Source organism: Clytia hemisphaerica, unplaced genomic scaffold (genome assembly GCF_902728285.1).
Source record: "Clytia hemisphaerica strain Z4C2 unplaced genomic scaffold, Clytia hemisphaerica genome assembly, whole genome shotgun sequence".
In the NCBI taxonomy this organism is placed as follows: Eukaryota; Metazoa; Cnidaria; class Hydrozoa; order Leptothecata; family Clytiidae; genus Clytia; species Clytia hemisphaerica.
Window position 1 is genome coordinate 146,247 of NW_027104025.1, and position 18,870 is coordinate 165,116.

The window sequence follows — 18,870 nt, forward strand, 5'->3', positions numbered from 1 at the left end:
ATCTTTGCTTTTTTGGGTTCGTTCTAACTGGGACGACTCTCTCTACAGTTTAAAAACCCCCTTATGAAAATGTTTATATTTTATTAAACTGAAATCATTTTAAGTGGACTAAAAGTTTATAGCATTATAATACTGTTAATTTTTAAAGTTTTATGTGTATTTTTCACAAACCATTGTTTTTCAAACGGTTAAAATGTCAGGTATCTTTAATCTTATGAAAGAATGAAAAAAATATGGTAAACAGAGCTGGATGGGAATCACACATTAACAGCTACTTTCTATGAAATTGAGAAATATATCTCTTCTTTGATTGATATTTGATTTTTTTTGTCATTGAATTCTATACTAGTTCGTACTAAATATATACTAAGAAAATTATTTTCTTTTTGAACTTGACTGGCAATGAATACAGTCATGTCGAGAGATCGACCATTCGAAAGTTCGAAACAAGAGTCTGGCTGTGAATTTGAACAGTTTTGAAAAGTCTCTGACCTTGATCTCTTTGGCTGATTTGGCTTTAGTCGAGCCTAGCTCGTAGGATGGAAGATATATAGACCTCAGTCCAAATGTTCAGGTTATTGTCAGAAAATACAATATATATATAGAAGAAGATTTGCGGGTTGAGAGACATACATAACCTTCAAAATGAATCATATTTGATCATTGATTATAATTGCTTCATTTTCCACAGTAAAGCTAAAAAAAAATCTTACTTCTATCGTTTCAGCATAATTTTCAACCAGTTGAGGCAGCTCCACCAATCTCCCCTAACAACCGGTTCAGTGGACCCAACAATTACAATAAAAATTACACCAACACCGGGTTGACATCTTACCAAGATAACTACGACGGTTCCCGGATGTCGGTCATGTCTCCGACTCATGCTAAATCAGCCTCGTTGCCATCCACTGGCTCAATGAACACGAGGCCATCACCAACAAATGACGTCTTCACACAAGACATACTATTGGAAAATTATAAGCAGCAACAAATTCTTGTTGAAAAATATAAACAACAGTTAGCCATGTTGGATAATATAAAGAAGCAAGCTTTGATGCAGAGGATACACGATGCTAAGCAGTTAGAACAGCAACAAAACCTGGAACGTAATTTATCCACCACTTCCTCCAACAATGACTTAAACGGCAGTGTCGGTAGCAACGAACTGAACGGTAAACTCGATAACCCAGACGAACAATACGAAGTATTTAAGAGACATCTTTCACAACAGGACTCGCCTACCCAACAACAGAATTTCCCAAGTGGGCCAATGAGAAAGTTGAGCACAGGTAGTGGAGGTAGTACCAAGGACGCTCAATTAGCAGAGCAGTTTAAACAACTCTCGATGCAAGACACGATGCAAAAACGGACCTTAGCGATGCAAGAAAGCATTCGCCAAACATTAGCTGCTGCATCAACGACGAACGGCAATGATATGAATAATAATTCATTACCCCCGTCTTCAGGAGCTCCTGGTGCTTTTGATGCTGCCAGAAATCTTGAAGAGTTAAATATCATTGATATGTTGGCTGACCCAAGATGGAGCGGCTCCAAACAATATAGAGGTTTTGAAGAAGGAAGAGACATGAGTCGACGTGATAATGGTATTTATATTCTTTGATTCTTGATTCTCCAATCCTGACCTGAATTGTCTTTAAAGAAGGCATTAGAAGAATTCGAAATTTAATACTTTCATTATTCAAAATGTCTTTGAACAAAGCTGGAAATTGTCTTCCCAAGATCGGCTACGTCCGAACGATTTCCACAACTAAATTCTTCCTTCATCTGGATGGAGTAAAATGAGCTAAAATCAAATCGAATTTAGTCTTCGAATTCAAACTTTACTCAACCAGGTCTTAGATTTTAATCACGATACTTCGTCGATTAACAATTAACAATCTTCTGTGTTATTTCTTAGACATCCACGATCCAACCTACACATGGAGCGGCCATCTACCACCTAAAATCTACAAGAATCCTATTTATTCAAACAAAGTCTTTTTGGGAGGTGTCCCCTGGGACATCACTGAAGGTATTTTTACATATTCCTGTTTTTACATTTGTTTTGAATTGATTTTTTGTGTAGTAAAGTTGATAGCAAAAGTTTTCGCTACCGTATATAGGGTTCTCTTTCGAAGAATTCGATGCCATTGACATTATTATTTAAGGATTGAAAATATTGGCATTTTCCGGGTACTTTAGTATCTGTTACTTGAGATTTTATATTGCCGGTAAAGGAGACTTGAAAGAGGTTACTTATGCCCTGTAAATCCTTAAAACATTCCTGATTTTCAACCCCTTTACCATTGATTTCATAGCTGGTTTACAACAAGCTTTCCGTCCTTTCGGAGCACTGAGCATTGAATGGCCTGGAAAAGATGGTAAACATAGTCGTCACCCACCTAAAGGTATGCCACGTGTAAACCAACAATCACGCTTATAAGGGTCTATTTATATTGACAGATAACGACTTTTGCTCTTACAAGCCTATATGACCGTGAAGTAAACCTCAAAAGATCAATTTCTGAGATTGTCGTGAGTTCAACTTAAAGTCAGTGTAAACCTAGCTGTATTAAATCATTTGTGTATACGCCGCGCGTGTCAGTGGAAGTTTGGGTAGTTTTGATCAACTTAAGCGGTTTGTTTGGGTTAAATTCTTAATAAGATCAAAAGTAGGTTTGAAAAGCTTAATGTATAATACATTTGGGTTCATATAACCATAACACGAGCTCATAAAATATATTTTTCTTTATAACGCCGTGTCAAACCATAAAGCAAATGGGTCGTTTCTACAATAACAAAAGCAAAGTATCATAAAGTCAAGGAAAGAAACTTTTGTATAACAAATTCCTTTCGACGGGGTTGTTAAACTGTCGTGAAAGCATAATAATGTATTAAAAGTCGTATGATATGATTTATCATTACATTTCTAGAAAGAAATCTCAAAATCTTTCCTTCCCGCTTACTCAATCAAAATACAACGTCGTTAAAAAAGAAATTTGCCGTCTGTTTTACATAGCCTTGTTTATTTTGAGATACCGAGGGGAAGCTAGATTTTTATTACGTCATTATTTTTGTCCGTTCTTTTTTGAAAAATTGTCGTCAATTTTTCTTGTCGTCGTGCCAGAAATAATTGGTGTAATTGAGAAATATTTTGAGAATGTTGTTACTATGTAACAAGTATCAATCCATTTTAAAAACAAGATCCCCTATAAGCTTGACTTTCTCGCTTGGTTATGAAAACCTTTGCCATCATGTTTTCTTCAATTTTCCCACTAATTCATTTTTTTAAATATTTTTTAGGTTATGTTTATTTGTTGTTCGAATCTGAGAAATCAGTGAAGAATCTATTGGCAAATTGTACGCACGATTTCTCCAATGGTGGTGATTGGTATTATAAAATCTCCAGCCGACGTATGCGATGCAAAGAGGTACGATAATATAGATTTTATTTGGATTGCCATTTGTTTATGAAAGCACTTTTGTTAGCTTATGAAAAATTGGATGAAATATCATCTCTGACATTCTTAGGTTCATAGCATAATGCTAACTCCGCGAATTGCTTTTGACAATTAGACTTCAGTTATATTAAGTCATTGTTGTTTTTTTAATTTAGGTGCAAGCCATTCCTTGGGTTTTATCTGATAGCAACTTTGTACGCACTTCATCCCAACGATTAGATTCAAGTCGAACTGTTTTCGTTGGTGGACTACATGGCATGATCAATGCAGGTACGTTTCTATTGTTCTAGACTCAATGTAGGTCAATTTATGTAAACTTCCAATGATGGTGAGATGAATGGTACTAATTAACAGATATCAAATAAATGTAAAGATCTTTCGATGATGCCTATTGGTCAAACCAGTATTTGAATTTCATTACATTTCAATAAGCTTAAAAGGCACTTTTTTCTATCATTAATTTCTCTGTTGAAAATCTTATATCCTATCTTATAATATACTGTTTTAAAGTAAAATCCTAAACCCCCAATCTATTGTTTCGCCCGATAATAAAAGTCGAATCTTTATTCAATGGGTCATTGAATAGAGATTCAAAATCAAGTATCATTCATTAGTATATGGTTTCCCAGATTAAACCTATTAGCCGATTTAGCACCCCATTGCTAAGCTTGTACAAGTTAATGCCTTTCTAATAACGATTTCTCTTGAAATTGTTTTCTTGCAGTAAAAACTTTTCAACCCTTTCATAGAAACATTTTTCCATTTTTTCACCTCTAATCTTGTTTCACTGCATAATTGCCCCGCGAATTCTTCTTCCGGATATTTGATCTAAAATGTAAGCAGATCTTCATTTTAACTTTTCTTTTTTTTTTTTGGTATTGTTTATAGAAGCACTATGTCAAATTATGAATGACTTGTTCGACGGAGTTGTATACTCCGGTATTGACACTGACAAACACAAATACCCTATCGGTAAGTTGTTGAGTACTTATAACACAAATGCTAAGCTGATACGTCCATAATACATCCAAAAAACGTTAGCTGTACGCTGAAACAGTGTTTTTTCTAAACTTGGATCCCCGAACCCCAAATCACTAAAATTTTATAGTTTTTGCTTCCCATCATGTCGATTCAAATAGCCGACCTTTTCGAGTAATACATCTCATTGTATTTTGAAACGTTTCGGTAAACGTATTTCTGTGACCAAAAGGGGTAGCTTAAAATATCGGTTTTTGAGTTATGGGTATTGATTAACTTAGTTCGGAGTCGCCATGGATTTTTCAATAATGGACATTTGCTCTGACTAATCTTGCCGTAAATAGAAAACGAAAGTCATTAACTTAAACAGGAGAAAACGACAGTAAGCTAAGAGCTAAGTGAAGGGTAAATGAACAACGGTAGAAAGGATCAAATTCCCGTCATTAGCTTTGTAAGAAATGGCTGGATAATCTATAAAAGGCTTCATGCTATCCAATACAATAATAAGTCTGTTTTGTCTGAATGAAAATGTGCCTACACGTTGTTAGAAGTTAAATCATTACCGCATTACTGATTGAGGATAAATGCTATTATATGCTTAAGCATTCTTTTTTTTTACTTTGTTCGTGATTAAAACACCAGGAGGCTAATACCTTTTGCTGTTTCAATGCTTAAATAGCTCTTGCCACCATAGGAAAGAAATTTGGTGCCAACGATAGCTTTCTGAGAGGATTAGGAAAGATTAGGAAAATTAGGAAAAATGTATTTAATTCTGTAGGTAGGAATAATTGAACGAGATTAGACCTACATAGCACACTAAATTAGAAAAATCTAAATCAATCTCACATTGAAATAATACAGGCTTGAATTCCTAAATTTTAAATATTTTAAAATCATACAATCGGTGCATCCTAATTCCATGCCGTGGCTCTTTGTCTTCCCCAACATAAATTTAAGACAAGTCCTTTAACTACTTCTATTTCTTCAACAGGTTCAGGGCGAGTGACCTTCAACAACAATCGAAGTTTCATGAAAGCAGTCCAAGCATCATTCATTGAAATTCGCTCACCCAAATTCACAAAGAAAGTGCAAATAGACCCTTATCTTGAAGATGCAATGTGCAGTCAATGTCAATTCAATCCTGGTCCGTTTTTCTGTCGCTCAGTGGAATGCTTCAAATATTTTTGTCATTCGTGTTGGTCATGGCATCACTCCATTGATAATCTGAGGATGCATCGACCTTTGACGAGACATAGCAAGAATTCAGATTCTTCCTAAAGGTATAAAGGTCTTTTCATTGAGTTCGACTGACCCACTGGCTACTTGGCTGTTTTTGTTGGAGTGTTTTAAATTAAACCATACGGCTAAAACGCATGAATTTTTTTTAGTTCCTGACTTTTTTTAATGGTAAAGAGAGAAAGTTTTCCCCTTCAAAAAAAGGTATTTTTAGTCACACCTTATATAACCCCTTCTAAATTTTTTTGAGAATTTTAGTTTATTTTTTTTATTTGTTTAAAATCTTATGCCTTTTCTCTCCCTATTTTAATGTATTTTTTCATTTTATTTTTCATAAAGTAAATCTTATTCATTCACGATTTTGGAATTCAGTGTGTACTCAGCCTTAACTGTTCTTGTCGTCGTGTGTCAAACGCTTTAACTCAAAAATTGATTTTAGACATTTTTTTGATTATCAGTATATCTTGTCATTTAGTGTGAAATCACTTGTTATTGCAAGCTATTTTTATATATAAATTTTTTTTAGTGTTTTTAAGATTTTTTAGGTACTCTAAACCAAGTTGTCTTATGCACTGAAAATAATTCTAGGACTATTAAATGGATAGTGCATGCGACAACTTGGGGTGGACTACTTCTTAAATGTTCATATTATATATTTGCAATGTCGCCCTTTATAACGAATAGATACATAAAAAATATATTAGTTTTTTCCTTTTAAAAGTAAATGTTTTGTTGACAGATAGTTGTTGGCAGAATTTGAAAATTTTAATTACAATCTTTAATAAATCTTCCAGAGTTTTCAATTTGGAAATTTTTATTTTTTGTAATTTCTGTAGAGGCCAACTCTCTTTTATTGCACAGTTCTCAATAAAATAGTTGTTCTGTATCACTAATAACTCAGTAAATGATACAGGGATGTCTTGGAAAATTGTCAACTTTCAGATAACACCAAACTATCACTCACTCAAAACATTTTTTTAAGAAATTTAAAGAATTGAAGAAAATCTTTGCTGTTGTTTTTAAACCTATCCTTATTATTGTTACTATAGAAGTTTACCTGAAGTTGAATATAATATACTTCAAACCCAAAAGATTTTTTGTCATAATTCTTATTTATTTATATTCATGTAATTAGAACATCTTATTGATATTACTGTTTTTTTTGTTTCAAAAAAATTATGAAAAATTATTACACCCAAAAAAATGAAACAAAACAATTATGTAAAGGGTAGGACCTTTCGATGGGTATGAGTTTCAAGATCCTGTTTTTTAGAAAACTTTTCTTGAGGCGCTTCTACCTCTCCCAGCGTGAGGCTCACTCATTGACCTAATTGTTTTGTTTAGACCTACCTTTTTTAAAGAATTTTCTTTGTATAAAATTTGCCAAACTTTGCAGTTATTGTATCAATTTTAGTTTTATCATTTTATTTTATTTTTTTCATTTTTTGCATAAGTACATTTAAATGAAAAATATTTTTTGCTAATATTTTTTGTTCTAATTTTAAGCAATTTTATCAATGTTATTATTTTTTTGCATTTTAAGAGATCCTGACAAAGTTTTTTAATAAGGTAACTTATACATATATACTTATTTGTTTTGGTGACTAGGATTTTGTCCGAAAAAAAGTCGCTTAAAATAATTTTTTATTAGCCTTTAATTATTTTTAAAAATTCAAAATAAGTATTATTTGGTAAAAACAAGAATTATTTTCTTTTATCCTTTAAAAACTCTTGGCATTTTTTTTTTCATTTTTAGCCTGTTCAATCAGAAGTGATGTTTTATTTTCGCTTTTTTTGTAAAAGTTTTTCTCAGACAATATTATTTTATCAAATTCAATATTTTTTTTGTTTTGCACTGGCAAAGTTAGTGTTGAATAGCTTTTAGGACCAAAAATTGGGGTCAAAAAAAGGTTTTTATAATATGATGAAAATTTTAAGTCCTAAAAGCTTCCAAAATAACTTTGCCAACTTGTTTTTAACAATGTATTAAAATGAATCATGTTTTTAAAATTAGTTTTTAATGTGTTTAAAAGCTCTTATCTGTATGTCTAAGGAATTCTTTGCTTCTTAAAAATGTTTTTCCTGTGAAAAATATTATCCATCGAAGAAAATTTAATAAAAAACTGAAAGTTTATTGTTTGATTGAATTCCAAAATATTTTGAGATTTTTTGTCACTGGAAAAATTGCGAAAAATTGCCCTTGGCTCTTTGGACAGAAATCGATAAAAATCTTTTTGTATATAATGTTCTTGTTTCTCTGATTTAGTTTATCTTTATTTTTTTCAAAGATCACTTTTTTATCGAAAACTGTGAAGATTTAGTATTAGTAGTATTGTATGGTTTTTTATTCTTGTAAACTATTAGATATGATACAAGCGTTTAGTACAATTATTGTTTATCACATTATAATCAACGAAAAATATCAACACCGAGAGAAAAGATAATACATCAGTCTCTTACTTGTCTTTTTTCCTTTGAAAATACATGATTACCTTTACTTTTCCTTTTTCCTTTGAAAATACGTTATTACCTTTACTTTCCCTTTTTCCTTTGAAAATACATTATTACCTTTCTTTGTTATTTTCCTTTGAAAATACATCAATACCTTTCCTTTGTCTTTTTCCTTTGAAAATATATCAATACCTTTCCTTTGAAAATACATTATCGGCTTTCGCCATTATACCTTTTTCCTTTGAAAATAAATCTGTTTTCCTTTCAAAAATACATTAATTAGTTTGCAATGCCTTTTTCTTTGAAAATTGGTATGAGTTGTTGTCCTTGAAAAATACAAGAATTTATTTTGAAATGTTTTCCTTTGAAAATACAACACCATGTGTTTGCCTTAAAAATACAAGAATTAGTTTGCCTGAATTAGTTTTCCTGTGAAATTTAAGAATCAGTTTGCTTTAAAAATACAAAAAATCAAAACGTGACAATGGATGGAGATAATCCTTTTTACTACAGAATAACAAAGTTGATTTTCTTTGTTAAATGAAACTAATGATTAACATCTTTGATTAGTATTTAATTTATCTCTGTTAATTGCAGTGCAGCAATAATTATACCTCGTAATTTGCAGCAAATTAAGTTTTGTGCTGCGTAAAAAAGTGATTAAAGAGAAAACCATTTGAAGTACGTATTAAGGCAACACGTTTGGCAGCAAAGAAAAATGACGGAGTAAGAGATAAACGGCTTTGAAAAGCAAAATGGTGCAGACTTTCAACGACCCACAAGAATGGTTACGTGTGCTCAAAACATATCTCATCACACTACCATGGCTAATTTTTACGGCAATCAAATTGCGAGTGTTGTACGTCCTAAATCCTGCCAAATTGGAGAAAATGATGCAAATATTGGCTGGTTATCCAATGGTCACTTACTCTCGGGTACCTAATAGCCGTCCCCCCCGCTAATTAATTTTTCGAAAATTTTCCACCCAGGACATTCTTATTCCAACCCCCCCGCTTATTAATTTTTGGAAAAATATTTTTGAAAGTTCCCTCTTTTGTCCTAATTCTGCTGTATTAGCCTACTTTTCAAAAACTTTCCACCCAGGACATTTTTATTCCAACCCCCCCGCTTATTAAGTTTTTCGATTTTTTCCAACCCCCCTGCTTATTCCAAACCCCCCGGCTATTAGGTACCCGAGAGTACGCTACTGAAGAACAAAAAGCAAAGAATCAGAAAATGAGTGTACCTTTCACATTGTCTATCCATGAGAGAATGAAGTTCCTTGGTACATATCGTTTCATCACAAAAAGATTAAAAGTGTCTTTGTTAGATGCTCGCAGAAAAGCATTTCTCTACAAAGACGCACCTAACGTTCCAATATACAATCTTGCCAGTAAGATGGAGAAGAAATTATTCGATTTTCAACGTCAATCTCGACCTTTGGTTTTGAATTTTGGAAATTGTACATGACCCCCGTTCTTAGCTGTTCTCGATCGTCTTGCTGTTCTATGTGAGAGTTTTAAAGGGAGAGTCGACTTTGTGACAGTCTACATACAAGAAGCGCACCCTGTGGAGGATAATGAATATACAACTTATATCCCACAAATCACACAACAGACAGAGATGAGTGAAAGAATAAAAGCAGCTAAAAAATTATTCGAAATGAGTCCAATCAAACTGAATGAGAACTGTCCAATGCTGGTTGACTTCATGACGAACGAAGCTAACAAGGCATACGCTGCTCTCCCAGATCGTCTGTATGTGATTCAGAATGGGAAAGTGGTGTATGATGGAGGACAAGGACCTTATGGTTATAATCTTGACAAACTAGAAAGCTGGTTGAAGCAAAATTCATAAAATTTTTCATACGTACAAAAGCTTATGATTGATCTGTCGTCAAATTTGTATCGGTAGAGCATGATTTCAAGTGCTTTGTAAATAGGGAAGAGCTAAATTCATGTTTTTACTTTGTATCAGTTTTTTTTTATTCAATAAAAAAATTTCCAAAAAATCAATATTTTATACACAAGTTTCCAAACCCTTACCTTTCCTTTTATAAAAATCCCAATAAAATTTGTAACATTGAAGGGCATAGTAAATATCTACATTCTTCGGTAAACTTCGACAAAATAACAGGTTTTCGTAAACTCCGGAGAGTAACCTGCACGTCAAGTTATACAATGTGGTCAGACAAATGATGTCTGCAGCACCAAGGAGTTGCTTCCTTATAGTGCAAAATATACGGACGACACAAATCAGTTCAAGTTGACGTTTTCAAGTAGATGTCTGTGTATTATAGTCTCTTTGGATTTTATAGTTCATGGTTTGGTTGCTGAGAATGAGTAAACTTATCTCAATAGGAACAAATATTTCATTTTCGCCAATTCGAAGGTCCAATTATGGTCATTTCTCCTGTTAACCATTTTGTTTTCAACGGTGTTGCGCGATTGTTTTTCTGGGTCTGAAGGTTATTTGTCAACTTCGTTCAAATCTGGTATCCAAAATGCCTGTAGATAAAAAGAGCAAATAAATGACAAACAAGCGATACTTTAATGGACCTACCTGGTTATGCATTTAACACATATATAATTGATATTTACGTGAGCGTGACCATTAAACAATCATTCAGAACACAAATAGTGACGATATATTAAAATTCGTCGTTTATTTCTTATAAAAAACACGTTTAGAAAATCGAAAATCGAGCTCCGTCACATTCGAGGGTTTATAGTTATGCATCTTTGTGCAAAAAAATCATAAAGAATGAAAGAGCCAATCTCGAGAAAAGCTAATAACTAAGTAATTGGTAATAATAGTAATAATAATAGGCTTATAACAAAATATCGAATTTGGTCACTTTTTCTATAAAAACACGTCTTGCAACCAAAACTTCATGTCTAAACACACATATTCTTCAAAAGTTAGCCTTTATGAGCAGAAAAACATCTGTCTCATCAAAAATTGACTAATTCGGCTAAGAACATTGATGTATGCTTATTAATAGTATTCTTATAGATAAAGTTGCGTTTTTTGAGCCGAAAATTTTTTTTGCAAAAATCTGCTTAAGCCATGTTTTACCTCTGATGGTACCCTACTTTCATGCAAAAAAAATCAGAGAAAACTAATGGTCCGATTTTTCACAAAGTCCAAAAAAACCGTTTTTAGCCGTTTTTTTTCTCGAAAATTGGGCTCCGTCACCTTCGAGGGAGTCATGTACCTTTGTGCCAAAAATCAGAAAATTTGAATGAGCCAATCTTGAGAAAAGCTTGTAACTAACATACGAACGCACGAACAAATACGGGTTAATTTATAGGACCTCCACCGGGGTATGTCCAAAAAGTAATCTAAGCTTTACGGTTTATTGTCTTGTGACGATGAAAACTAACACACAGTATCACAATATAAGATTCTACAACATTGGCAATGTGAAGAATCTATCTATATAACATTAAAAATAACCAAATGTAAATGGTAATTACCAAATGTCAATACTTTGATTTATGTAGTATAATTTCTTTTCAATCAAGAGACGTTAGTCCGCATTTTTTATTTCGTTGAAAATAATCGTTTATTTTATTCAGCCTTTGCTTTTTACTCAGCGAGGAAGAAGTTGACAAGGAGGGACAAAAGAAATGGTTTAGTGGTTCGTGCGAGTGTTAAAATGTTATTCACCTTAGAAACAAGTTGGACTATAAACTACATACAGAGTTATGACGACCCACAACAATGGGTCCGCACACTCAAAACATATCTCATCACCCTACCAATGTTGATTTTGACAACACTCTACCATAAAATAGTTTACATCTTTGACAAAAACAAAACACATCACTTTCTTGGCAGACCACAACAAACTTTAAAACGCTTCAGAATCGCGTTAGCGGACGCTCGTAGAGAAGCATTCATCAACAAAGAGGCACCCAGCGTCAAAGTGTATGATCTACAGGACGAAACAGAGAAGAAAATACTAGATTTCCAACGCCAATACCGGCCTTTAGTATTGACTTTTGGAAATATCACCTGATTCCCGCTAGTTGGTGTTCTTAAACGCCTGGCCGGACTTAGTGAACACTTCAAAGATAGAGCTGACTTTGTCATGATTTATATCACAGAAGCACACCCGGTCGATTTGAACGAAGATCTTCCTCACATACCACAAATCAAACAACAAACAAAGTTGGAGGAACGAATCCAAGCAGCTGAAATGATGATCGAATCTGCTCCAACCAAACTGAAAGAGTACTGTCCAATGCTGGTTGACTTCATGACGAACGAAGCTAACAAGGCATACGCTGCTCTCCCAGATCGTTTGTATGGGATCCAGAATGGGAAAGTGGTGTATGATGGAGGCATAGGCCCAGTCGGGTATGACTTGAATAAACTTGAAAAATGGCTGAATGAAAATGCTTAGTTTTCTTAACGAAATATTACACATTCAATTTCTGTTTTTGGTTTACATTAGAAATATTTAACGCTCTTTGGTTTTACTTTAATCAAAAAAATATACATTTTTACAATATAAATGTCAATTGGACATGATAAATATTTGTTCTATGCAGTAGGACTTTAGATTGTATGTCTTTTGTTTTGAAGAGTGAAAAAGAGAAAGTATCATATCTCTTGCCTCAATTTCTTTATTCCCCCGAATTTGCCCAACATACTGATAGTGACAGACAATAGAGACATTCTCGAAAATTTCCCAGCCCCTTCTTGAAAAACACCAAAATTCAAATCTAATTTTCTTATTTCATCATTGATTTGTTGTGTTAGAAAATAGTCCTAAAGCAAATTATGTCGAAAGGTACACTTACAAGGTTAGAGCAGCTAGAAGCGAACATCATGTATTTGGGGTTGAAAGCAACACATTGCGTGCTTCCAGGGTGCATACCATCCAGCACGGTTATCCGTTTACCGCTGTCCGATGACCACACGTAGATCTTGCCGTTCGATGAACCTAGAGATGATGGGAGCAAAAACAAAACAAGCAACATGCTGAATGGACCTACCTGATGATGAAAGTTAGATAGCAATGCAAGGAGAAAAATGAAAAAAAATCATTCAGAAAACATAGCGTTTAGCGAAAATGCATAACGCAATAAATTCATCATTGATTCTTGATAAGGGGAGAGGGAAGGGTTGTAGGGAAAAAATTAATAGAAAGTTCTGGTCGCAAAAATCAGTTTTATTGACAATTGAATCATGCTTGATGGTGAGCATTGTTATCAATAATGTTTTTGTGTCAAAAACATAGAAATACAAGGAAAAAATCTAATGAAAATCTGCAAAAACGGCGATTTCCGGCATTTTCAACCGGAAAAAAAAATTTCTCAAAAATCGAACTCAGCCATGTTTTGGGCAATATTAATACGCATCTTAGAGCAAAAAATCAGAAAAAACTAATGATAAAATCTCGAGAAAATGCCAAAAAAACAGTTTTTCCGGCATGTTTCCGGCACTTTCGGCCGGAAAAAAATGTTTTTCGAAAATCGGGCTCCGTCACTTTTTAGGTATTGTCATTTTCCATCAGTGTGCAAAATTTCATAAAAAAATATAAAGTACAGCTCGAGAAATTCAAGAAATACCGTTTTTCCGGAGAAAATCGGCTGTTCCGGCGATTTTTAGAAAGTTCCGGCTTCAAAAATCAGTTTTATCGACAATTGAACCATGCTTAATCGTGGACATTGCTATTAATAATGTTTTTGTGTGAAAAAACAACGAAATATAAGGAAAAAGTCCGATGAAAATCTGCAAAAACGGCGATTTCCGGCATATTTCCGGCATTTTCGGCCGGAAAAGAATTTTTCTCAAAAATCGGACTCTGCCATGTTTTAGGCATTGCTAATACGCATCTTTGTGCAAAAAATCTGATAAAAGTAATGATGAAATCTCGAGAAAATGCCAAAAAACCGGTTTTTCCGGCATATTTCCGGCATTTTCGGCCGGAAATGATTTTTTTTCGAAAATCGGGCTCCGTCACATTTTGGGCATTACCATTTTGCATCATTGTGCCAAAAATCAGAAAAAACTAATGAGCCAATCCTGAGAAAAGCTGGTAACAGACGGACGGACGAACGAACGAACGAACGGACGGACATCGGTTAATTTATAGGACCTCTACCCCACCGGGGTAGGTCCAATAAATTGAATCAGGTTTGAGTTCACCAGTGTGGAAAGGCGTAAAATGTCTTTAGAAGACATCAAACGCTATTAGAAGCAGGTAACCTGGAGCCCAATCACTTTTAATTCAGCTTTTTTTTTGGGGGGGGGGTGTATAGATTAACTGCTAATTCCTTGGTTTCTTGGAAAAGACTATTAATTCGTTGTAAAAATATGTACAAGCATTATTTTGAAGATTTACAAGGTGGTGGCAATATTTAATTCAAGTTTGTATGGATTATAGTAATCAGCACAGAGAAGAGCTATGTATACACGAAGTTTTTCTAACCTGACAAAACGTATTGTGAATCTGGAGAAAAGGATACTTCCAAGAAAACAGCACCGCTTCCTGGTGTAGAGAGACCCTAAAAGTACGCAAAATACAATGTGGCACAACAACACGAACAAATACAATTTTCAAATTTGAAAAAAAATTCAACAACAGTGTATAAACTCACATATAACCCGAAAGTTCCAGGTACTTTTTATTAAAATTCAGATAAGATCCCAGGTTATTCACTAAGCACACATGTGAGGATTTAACTTAAAAATTAACCGGAAAATTCCAGGTTCTGAACCACATACCACATACTTCTAGGTAAATGAAACTTCTAAGCAAGCGACACCAAAAATACACCAAACTATCTTACCATAAACGTATGAAGAAGATTGCCTTGGAAAGCATCTAACAGATACACCAATCCTGATGTTGTTGAGACCAATATCTTTTTACCGTCGTTACTGAACTTGATACTAGAAAGTTCAACGCCATTGTCTGCTTGCGGTAGATTGAATGTAGCGAATGGACCCTTTAAATTTCGGAATGAAGAAAGATTTTCATATTTACTTCATTAATCAAAAGTAGGGTAGACATTTAATAAGTCATAACCTTCGTAACGTGATTATGGACTAGTCGAGATAGGGAGTGGTTTTGAACTATGGGGATTTTGGTGGTGAATAGAGCTTTTTCTTTGAAAGCTTGAAACTTTGGGCATCAGAAAGGAGTGCCAATCAGAGAATATAGGTTCTATCCAAGAACCAAAAAGGGTCCAAAACGTTCTCAATGATGACGATGATTCTTTGCCACGGAAAGTCATGTGACATCTTTTAATTTAATTACCTTAAAGGAAGAAATTTTGGCGGGAATTTAATTTGGCGGATGGTCGAAAAAAATTTTTCAGAGGGAATTTACTTTGGTGGATGGCTGGAAAAATTAAATTTGGCGGGAATTAAATTTGGCGGTTGCAGGATATTTTTGGCCAAAATCTATATCAAATAAGTAAAAAAACCTGTTTTAAGGCCTGAAATAGCACCAACTTGGGGAATGCGTTAAATAAAATAAATTTGGCGGGAATTTAATTTGGCGGATGAAGGAAATAATAAATTTTGGCGGGAACCGCCAAATCCGCCAAATTTTCTTTCCGCCAAAATTTCTTCCTTTAATCTTATTCAACCTAGGCTTTTAGGGGCGGTTCAGAATTAGGGGAGGGGGCTTTTCCTGTACCACCCCTTAACTTTTGATCTAATGGGTCTTTTTGGATGAAATTTGGCACACAAGATCCTTGTCACGTAAGGTAACTTTTGACAAAAAAATTTTGATGACGTCACTCATCATGCCCAAAGTGAGCAAAAACCGAAAATTTCCTTTGTTCTTATAAATAGATATTGTATTCTAACAAAGGCTTTGGAGAAAAGTTGCCTGAGTTTAAAATGCTTATTTTATCCTGAATATTCAATAAATTACGGTTTAAACGATATAATTTGACATTAAAAATAAATTTGTATTGCAAAAGTGTCAACTTTTGTGACACCTTACTGTCACAAATGTCATCATGCTCAAGGTGTGAAAATATCTAAGTGTCAATTTTTTTTTTAATTTGAAGCAAAATGAAAGTTGGGAATTTACAGAAAATTTCACGGCAAAAGCTCTATTATTTCAGGAGCTATTACCAATAGTTTGACCTCCGAACAGAAAGAGCCCCCCCCCCTAGGCCGAATAGGGTTAAGGTATTGCGAGGGGAAAACAAACACTATGGTTTAACTCACTAAAAGATTTTGTTTGATGATTACACATAATTATCTTTAGTAAGTGTTCTGTTTTCCCCAATTGTGACGTCATGCCGTGGCAAAGAATGATTAAACGAAATATTTTTATCAAACTATTCACACTTGTAAGATTGAGGGAAATACCAACCTTATCAAACGTTCTTAGATCATAGAGACGGATGATTTCAGCATCAACACCAGCGGCAAAGATGAGACCTTCAGGATCAAAAGATGTCACCGGTCGACTGCTCACATGCATCAAACCCTGAATAACAAAACACAAATACAAACGAAATTATTGTCTGTCTTTTATTATGATGACTAAAGGTCGATAATTTTTAGACGATTTTCTTTGAAATTTTTTTGCATGGACACACACGTTGATCAGAGATTTTCGAAGAAATAAAAGAACGATTGAACTACAAAATTGTATTAATTTGGAATCTCAATTTATTCGAATGGAATGAGCGATAAACTTGATCGAAGATAAATCTTTAAGCAACAAAAGTAAAATATGGTTACTTATTTTTTTCGAAAGTAGTTACCTGACAGTTGTTGGAGCGAAGATCCCACAATCTGATGGTACGATCCAGTGAACCGGATATGAAGCTATCATCTACAGGTGACATGTGAAGGGAGACAACACTGAAACAAATATTGAGAAATATTTATTTCGCTTGACAGAGCAGTCAACAAAGGCTATGGAGAAGGTCAAGAAACAACATCAATTAATTCGTAAATCTCATGTTAGACAAGACTCAATGCAATCAAATTTTATGGAGATTTGTATGCCAATACTTACGTTTTGGTATGTCCAGAGAAATAGCGCAGATATTTGTTATCGTGCAGTGACAAGTATCGAATGGTATCTAAATAGATGAAAGTGAAAAATGACAACTAAATCTGTAAATCTTAATCCCATTTCTTAATTTTTTCGTACTCGGAGTACGATACGAATACGAATCTATGCGTGTTTTATTTAGGAAGTGTTATAAACATAGATGGTATATCGTCCAAATAGCTTTTTAAAAACAAATTTTATTAATAAAATAAAACCTAAGAAATTAACGAGATCTATTACCGTCGACTTTGGTTGAGGTGTGTATAACAGTGTTTGATGCGTGAGTGAATTGAATGAGCGATACTCCATATTTCTTGCTATTTGATGTCTTCTTCTGTCTAAAAAAGGAGAGAAACACATTTATTTGAAAGAATGAATTCTATATACATGATATTGCTGCCAACCTGAGATTTTAGGCCAGGGATAATTGTAACAGAACTCACTCTAAAATACGGACAATCCAATGACAAAGCGATACGATCCGATCAAAATTCCGTTTTCATTCAGTTCTTTTAAGAAAAGTATGACCGCCAATAAGAACGTTTGTTTAAAAAAAGAAAAAAATTATTTTACTACTTCTACTAGTAAGATCTTCTCATAATGATAGAAAATTCTGAAGTTTAGAAGCAGCAAATTGATAAGACAGAAAAATGAAGCAACCACTTTTAACTTGAAATTTTCATCATTTTTACGTGACTTCATCAGCATGTCAATAATGACAATTGATGATGTTAAAATAAAATCTTACTTTCCATCAAAACAATCGTAAAGGGTGATGGAGTCATCATCGCTACTTGTGATCAATGTTTCACCGTTGGAAGTGTAATCGATGTGGTTTATCCTGTCTGTGTTGTCACGAAAAATCTTGGCTGGTTTGAAAGCACGGATAACGTTGTCTGTGAGTCTCATCTTTCTGTTTTTTAACTTTTTTTTATTTTGTTTTTTTTAGTTTATCTGCAGAAGAAAATAGAAAGAAAATATCAAATATTATAAAAGAATGCTAGGAAATCATATCACACCAACTTGAAAGACACCCACTCTTAGTATAAGTATACATAGACAATGAAAATTACTGTTCTTCGAATGTTTGTGGTAAAGTTAATTTTTGAAGCATTTGAAGCAATGAATTGAACACATTTGAATATTTTTCTATTATTGATGCCTAGCTATATAAAAATGTACAAAGTAATAAAAAATAAAAACATTTCTTTTTTGATATTTTATTTACAAAATTTTAAAAACTTAAGACTTTTAAAAATTGTAGCTAATTCATAAGAATCCTATCTGTAAATATGTCAAGTTCTAGTTAATTGGAGCTGTTGGAAAAGGACAAACAAAAATGCGAATCAACCATTCTTCAAGATATCTTTTATAATAAAAATACAGATAGATAGGAGGGGTATTTCAAAATAAAAAAAAACGAACGAATTTCTACTAGCCCATAATGGCATAGAAAATTATAGCTATTTCACTAAAAGTTTTACTTGTTTTAAAGGGGAGTAATGTTACTCCCTTACTTGTTTTAAAGGGGAGTAATGTTACTCCCTTTTAGAATAAGTAAAACTTTTCCCAAATTTTAAAATTCTTCCCAGATTGCATAATATCCTTGAGAAATATAAATATAATAAAAAGTGCACAAGAAAATGCAATAATAGGTGTTTAAAAGTTATTTTTCTGACAGGGTTTACCTTTAAAATAAAA

General features: G+C 33.5%; 3 protein-coding genes across 4 annotated transcripts in view; 2 read left to right on the forward strand and 1 right to left on the reverse strand.

Annotated features, from left to right (window-relative positions):
• LOC136811586 (cytoplasmic polyadenylation element-binding protein-like) overlaps nucleotides 1-8,119 on the forward strand; it is a 35,768-nt gene extending 27,649 nt beyond the window's left edge. For both annotated transcript variants that reach the window (XM_067068214.1, XM_067068215.1), the window contains 7 exons: nucleotides 728-1,604; nucleotides 1,919-2,032; nucleotides 2,319-2,408; nucleotides 3,304-3,431; nucleotides 3,617-3,731; nucleotides 4,350-4,433; nucleotides 5,431-8,119. In XM_067068214.1, coding sequence (XP_066924315.1) covers nucleotides 728-1,604; nucleotides 1,919-2,032; nucleotides 2,319-2,408; nucleotides 3,304-3,431; nucleotides 3,617-3,731; nucleotides 4,350-4,433; nucleotides 5,431-5,717 — 1,695 coding nt within the window. In that variant the 3' untranslated portion in view covers nucleotides 5,718-8,119. The remainder of the gene's footprint in view (nucleotides 1-727; nucleotides 1,605-1,918; nucleotides 2,033-2,318; nucleotides 2,409-3,303; nucleotides 3,432-3,616; nucleotides 3,732-4,349; nucleotides 4,434-5,430) is intronic.
• A 1,175-nt stretch (nucleotides 8,120-9,294) lies between these two features.
• LOC136811589 (type I iodothyronine deiodinase-like) lies at nucleotides 9,295-10,141 on the forward strand. Its single transcript, XM_067068218.1, has one exon. It carries the CDS (start codon nucleotides 9,363-9,365, stop codon nucleotides 9,981-9,983), a length of 621 nt encoding a protein of 206 aa, XP_066924319.1. The 5' UTR covers nucleotides 9,295-9,362; the 3' UTR covers nucleotides 9,984-10,141.
• Nucleotides 10,085-18,127, reverse strand: LOC136811588 (WD repeat-containing protein 82-like). The gene is made up of 9 exons (XM_067068217.1): nucleotides 17,918-18,127; nucleotides 17,410-17,507; nucleotides 17,131-17,197; nucleotides 16,874-16,973; nucleotides 16,477-16,593; nucleotides 14,933-15,091; nucleotides 14,572-14,647; nucleotides 12,938-13,080; nucleotides 10,085-10,633 (listed from the first exon to the last, which is right to left on the reverse strand). The coding sequence occupies exons 1-9, from the start codon at nucleotides 18,076-18,078 to the stop codon at nucleotides 10,595-10,597; spliced, it is 960 nt and encodes a 319-aa protein (XP_066924318.1). The 5' UTR covers nucleotides 18,079-18,127; the 3' UTR covers nucleotides 10,085-10,594.
• Between the last annotated feature and the right edge of the window lie 743 nt (nucleotides 18,128-18,870).